Source organism: Carya illinoinensis, chromosome 13 (assembly GCF_018687715.1).
Source record: "Carya illinoinensis cultivar Pawnee chromosome 13, C.illinoinensisPawnee_v1, whole genome shotgun sequence".
NCBI lineage: Eukaryota > Viridiplantae > Streptophyta > Magnoliopsida > Fagales > Juglandaceae > Carya > Carya illinoinensis.
The window spans coordinates 29640593-29646517 of record NC_056764.1 but is presented as its reverse complement, the minus strand read 5'-3'; the positions used below and the strand labels follow the sequence as shown (position 1 = coordinate 29646517).

At 46.5% G+C, this 5925-nt stretch overlaps 1 protein-coding gene across 1 annotated transcript; it reads right to left on the bottom strand.

Moving 5' to 3' along the window:
* Window positions 1-235: 235 nt before the first annotated feature.
* LOC122292817 (proline-rich protein 36-like) lies at window positions 236-5494 on the bottom strand. The gene is made up of 2 exons (XM_043101339.1): window positions 520-5494; window positions 236-436 (listed from the first exon to the last, which is right to left on the bottom strand). Exon 1 carries the CDS (start codon window positions 5421-5423, stop codon window positions 582-584), a length of 4842 nt encoding a protein of 1613 aa, XP_042957273.1. The 5' UTR covers window positions 5424-5494; the 3' UTR covers window positions 236-436; window positions 520-581.
* Window positions 5495-5925: the final 431 nt, after the last annotated feature.

The following is a 5925-nucleotide window of genomic DNA, read 5'->3' as shown; positions in this document are numbered from 1 at the left end:
TCTAGCTTATTGTCTAACTAGATAACCCCTCTCTTTGATTAACCTCTTTCATTTTTTCAACATAAATTATGTAATACGATCAGGAGAGATATTGAGAGACAATGGCATCAACCATTGATCTTTTCATATATATATATATATATATATATATATATATTAAGAAAACTAAGAATAGATAAATGGCCCAATCAATGAAAACTAAGAAAATGCATCTACATGCATTGATGAACAAATATCATGTAACCATCGTTTCATTATATCAAGTCAATAAAATACATCTATGTATTGCACAAGAGCTGCCAAGCATATCACATCTCGGTTGTCCTGAACGGTTACCTTGATTGGCATTGAGTTACAATGATATAAACCAAAGCTCGATAATAGAGCCTAAGAACTTTAGCAACAATTATTCTTTCATCAGTTTATAATAAGGTACCTACAAAAAAAAAATAGTAAAAATTATCATAATTAATGATGGGTAAAAGAAAAGGAAGGAAAAAAAGATTGTTACACACTTACATAATCTCATAGAAATTGTGATTTGTTTAGTCAATGATATGAGGTCTTAAATACTTGTAGTCTTAAGTACGAGGAGATGAGCCTGATGGTGGTGGTGGAGACTTGTAGCGGGGTGGAGGGGGAGATGGCTTAGGTGGTGGTGGAGACTTGTAGCGGGGTGGAGGAGGAGATGGCTTAGGTGGTGGTGGAGACTTGTATCGAGGTGGAGGAGGAGATGGCTTAGGTGGTGGTGGAGACTTGTACCGGGGTGGAGGAGGAGATGAAGAAGGTGGTGGGGGAGACTTGTACTGGGGTGGAGGAGGAGATGGCTTAGGTGGTGGTGGAGATTTGTAGCGGGGTGGAGGAGGAGATGGATTAGGTGGTGGTGGAGACTTGTATCGAGGTGGAGGAGGAGATGGCTTAGGTGGTGGTGGAGACTTGTACCGGGGTGGAGGAGGAGATGGCTTAGGTGGTGGTGGAGACTTGTAGCGAGGTGGAGGAGGAGATGACTTAGGTGGTGGTGGAGACTTGTACCAAGGTGGACGAGGGGATGGAGGAGGTGGTGGTGGAGACTTGTAACTAGGTGGGGGAGGAGATGGAGGAGGTGGTGGTGGTGGTGATTGATGAATATATGGAGGTGGAGGTTCTAATGGTGATGGGGATGGTGAAGAAGGTAATGATGGGGATGTGGATATGGATGGAGATGGGGATGGGGACGGAGATACAAAAGGAGAGGTGGATGGGGATGGAGATTGAGATGGCAAGGGTGGTGGCAATGGAGTTATGGATGAAGATGGGGATGGAGACGGTGAGGAGGATGGAGATGGAGATGGCGAAGGTTGTGATTGTGATTCATTGACTTGTGATGGGGATGGGGATAAAACTTGAGATGGAGATGGGGATGGTGGTAGAGATGGAGTTGCAGATGGGGATGGAGATGGAGAGGAGGATAAAGATGGAGAATGGGCTGGTATTGGTTCATTGACAGGTGGTGTGAATGGGGATGGGGATAGATATGGAGGTTTTGATGATGATGGAGATGAAGATGGGGATAAGGATGGAAAGGGAGGTGAGGATGGGGATGAAGAAGGTGGTAGTAGTGGAGATGTGGATGAGGGTGGATATGAAGAAGAAGATGGAGGTATGGACGGGGATGGGGATGTGAAAGGAGATGGAGACAAAGATGGAGAAGGTGGTGGCAATGGCTCATAGATAGGTGATGGGGATAAAGATGGAGATGGAGACAATGGTGTTAGTGATGGGGATAGAGAAGAAGATGGATTTGGAGATATAGGTATGGATGATAATGGAGAAGGAGAAGGTATTAGAGGTGCTTCATTGCCAGGTGATGGGGATGAAGAAGGTGGTAGTAGTGGAGATGTGGATGGGGGTGGATATGAAGAAGAAAATGGAGGTGTGGATGGGGATGTGAAAGGAGATGGAGATGAAGAAGGTGATGGTAACGGCTCATAGACAGGTGATGGGGATAAAGATGGAGACAATGGAGGTAGCGATGGGGATAGAGAAGAAGATGGATTTGGAGATATAGGTGTGGATGGTGGTGTGGACGATAATGGAGATGGAGAAACAGAAGGTGCTAGAGGTGCTTCATTGCTAGGTGAAGGGGATGAAGATGGAAATGGGGATAGAGATGGAGATGGAGAAGGTGGTGGCAGTGGCTCAATGACAGGTGATGGGGATTTAGAGGGAGAGAGAGATGGTGGTGGTAGTGCGAATGTAGATGGAGATAAGGAAGAAGATGGAGTTGGAGATAGAGGTGTGGATGCGAATGGAGATGGAGAAGGTGGTAGGAGTGGTTCGTTGCCAGGTAATGGGGATGAAGATGGTGAGGGGGAAAGAGATGGAGAATGTGGTGGCAGTGGCTCACTAACAGGTGATGGAGACATAGATGGAGATAGAGATGTTGGTGGTAGTGGAAATGTAGATGGAGATAAGGAAGAAGATGGAGTTGGAGATAGAGGTTCGGATGAGAATGGAGATGGAGAAGGTGGTAGTAGTGGTTCATTGCCAGGTAATGTGGATGAAGATGGTGACAGGGAAGGAGATGGAGATGGTGGTGACAGTGGCTCAATGATAGGTGATGGGGTTATAGATGGAGATAGAGATGGTGGTGGTAGTGGGAGTGTAGATGGAGATAAGGATGGAGATGGAGTTGGAGATAGAGGTGTGGATAGGAACGGAGATGGAGAAGGTGGTAGTAGTGGTTCGGTTCCAGGTAATGGAGATGAATATGATGACGGGGAAGGAGATGGAGAAGGTGGTGGCAGTGGCTCATTGATAGGTGATGGGGATATAGATGGAGATAGAGATGGTGGTGGTAGTGGGAATGTAGATGGAGATAAGAAAGAAGATGGAGTTGGAGATAGAGGTGTGGATGGGAATAGAGATGGAGAAGGTGGTAGTAGTGGTTCATTACCAGGTAATGGGGATGAAGATGGTGAAGGGGAAGAAGATGGAGAAGGTGGTGGCAGTGGCTCATTGACAGGTGATGGAGATATAGATGGTGGTGGTAGTGGGAATGTAGATGGAGATAAGGAAGAAGATGGATTTGGAGATAGAGGTTCGGATGGGAATGGAGATGGAGAAGGTGGTAGTAGTGCTTCGTTGCCAGGTAATGTGGATGAAGATGGTGACGGGGAAGGAGATGGAGAAGGTGGTGGCAGTGGCTCATTAATAGGTGGTGGGGATACTAATGGAGATAGAGATGGTGGTGGTAGTGCGAATATAGATGGAGATAAGGAAGAAGATGGAGTTGGAGATAGAGGTGTGGATGCAAATGGAGATGGAGAAGGTGGTAGGAGTGGTTCGTTGCCAGGTAATGGGGATGAAGATGGTGAGGGGGAAAGAGATGGAGAATGTGGTGGCAGTGGCTCACTGACAGGTGATGGAGATATAGATGGAGATAGAGATGTTGGTGGTAGTGGAAATGTAGATGGAGATAAGGAAGAAGATGGAGTTGGAGATAGAGGTTCGGATGAGAATGGAGATGGAGAAGGTGGTAGTAGTGGTTCATTGCCAGGTAATGTGGATGAAGATGGTGTCGGGGAAGGAGATGGAGATGGTGGTGACAGTGGCTCAATGATAGGTGATGGGGTTATAGATGGAGATAGAGATGGTGGTGGTAGTGGGAATGTAGATGGAGATAAGGACGGAGATGGAGTTGGAGATAGAGGTGTGGATGGGAACGGAGATGGAGAAGGTGGTAGTAGTGGTTCGGTTCCAGGTAATGGAGATGAATATGATGACGGGGAAGGAGATGGAGAAGGTGGTGGTAGTGGCTCATTGATAGGTGATGGGAATATAGATGGAGATAGAGATGGTGGTGGTAGTGGGAATGTAGATGGAGATAAGGAGGAAGATGGAGTTGGAGATAGAGGTGTGGATGGGAATAGAGATGGAGAAGGTGGTAGTAGTGGTTCGTTACCAGGTAATGGGGATGAAGATGGTGAGGGGGAAGAAGATGGAGAAGGTGGTGTCAGTGGCTCATTGACAGGTGATGGAGATATAGATGGTGGTGGTAGTGGGAATGTAGATGGAGATAAGGAAGAAGATGGATTTGGAGATAGAGGTTCGGATGGGAATGGTGATGGAGAAGGTGGTAGTAGTGGTTCGTTACCAGGTAATGGGGATGAAGATGGTGAGCGGGAAGAAGATGGAGAAGGTGGTGGCAGTGGCTCATTGACAGGTGATGGAGATATAGATGGTGGTGGTAGTGGGAATGTAGATGGAGATAAGGAAGAAGATGGATTTGGAGATAGAGGTTCGGATGGGAATGGAGATGGAGAAGGCGGTAGTAGAGGTTCGTTGCCAGGTAATGTGGATGAAGATGGTGACGGGGAAGGAGATGGAGGTGGTGGTGACAGTGGCTCAATGATAGGTGATGGGGTTATAGATGGAGATAGAGATGGTGGTGGTAGTGAGAATGTAGATGGAGATAAGGACGGAGATGGAGTTGGAGATAGAGGTGTGGATGGGAAAGGAGATGGAGAAGGTGGTAGTAGTGGTTCGATTCCAGGTAATGGAGATGAAGATGATGACGGGGAAGGAGATGGAAAAGGTGGTGGCAACAAGGGTGTAGATGGGGATGGAGAAGAGGATGGAGCTGGAGGTAGAGGTATGGATGGGAATGGAGATGGAGAAGTTGGTAATGGTGGTTCAATACTAGGTGATGGAGGTGAGGATGGTGGTGAGGATGGAGTTGGAGGTGAAAGAGGGGGAGGTGTTGATGATGGTGGTGGAGGAGATTTAGAAACATAAGGAGGCGGGGGAGACTTTTGGTTGTCTAGCTGTGGTGGAGGAGGGGAGTTTTGGTAGTTTGGCATTGGCGGTGGTGGGGACATTTGGGAATTATGTGGTGGTGCTGGTGGTGGAGGCGAATTCTTGTTGTATGGTGGTGGAGGTGGTGGAGACTTACGATGTTGATGGCGTGGTGGTGGTGGAGGAGGAGACTTCTTGTAGTATGGTGGTGGAGGTGGCGGGGATTTACGACGACTTGGTGGTGGAGGAGGAGACCTCTTGTAGTATGGTGGTGGAGGTGGCGGGGATTTACGACGACTTGGTGGTGGAGGAGGAGACCTCTTGTTGTATGGTGGTGGAGGTGGCGGAGATTTACGACGACTTGGTGGTGGAGGAGGAGACTTCTTATAGTATGGTGGTGGCGGTGGCGGGGATTTACGACGACTTGGCGGTGGTGGAGGAGACTTCTTGTAATATGGTGGTAGTGGAGGTGGTTGCCTATGATTGTGGAATGGTGGTAGTGGGTTTGGGACCTTTATTGGTGGTCGTCTTATTTGGTTAGGGGGTGGAGAGTGGACAAAATTAGGCTTGTCAATGGCTGCTACTACATTGGTCGCTAACAAGAACAATCCCAATGCATAGACAAGGTTAAGCCATAGATTGGCCATTTTTGGAGCCAACACTTCTAAAGTCCCACAGTTGGGGGGCTTCTATGCCTTGTGAATATATTCAGAGTACATGTGAATGAGCAAATTTATAGAGATCAACCATCCCTTTAGAGAGAATTGCATGCATTTTGTTTAACATTGTGTACGCATGAAGTTTCTATCCTCTAACTAACCTATTATCTACCTTTGATTTTTTGGCCCTCCCATTTTTTTCTTCTTTACAAATAAATTGGTGTTTAAGGAATATGACTCCCGCCTCTAAGCATTACTTATGTTTTGAAAGTCTACATGGTAACAATGGAGGTAAGTTTGAATTTGAAAACAGGGAGGGGTTCGATCTCAATTTCTTTATAAACTTTACATTTTCATTTAAGTGTTGGAAGGAAAATTGCACTGAAGATTAATGGGAGTTTATAGTTTATACAGTCCATATATAATGGCATGCAGAAAAAATCCACTTGTTAGAACATTTCCCAATTCCTATGGACAAACGCGTCCCATA

Coding starts and splice junctions, on each gene's coding strand:
- LOC122292817 (XM_043101339.1), bottom strand. CDS start 5,423: ATGGCCAATCTATGGCTTAACCTTGTCTATGCATTGGGATTGTTCTTG.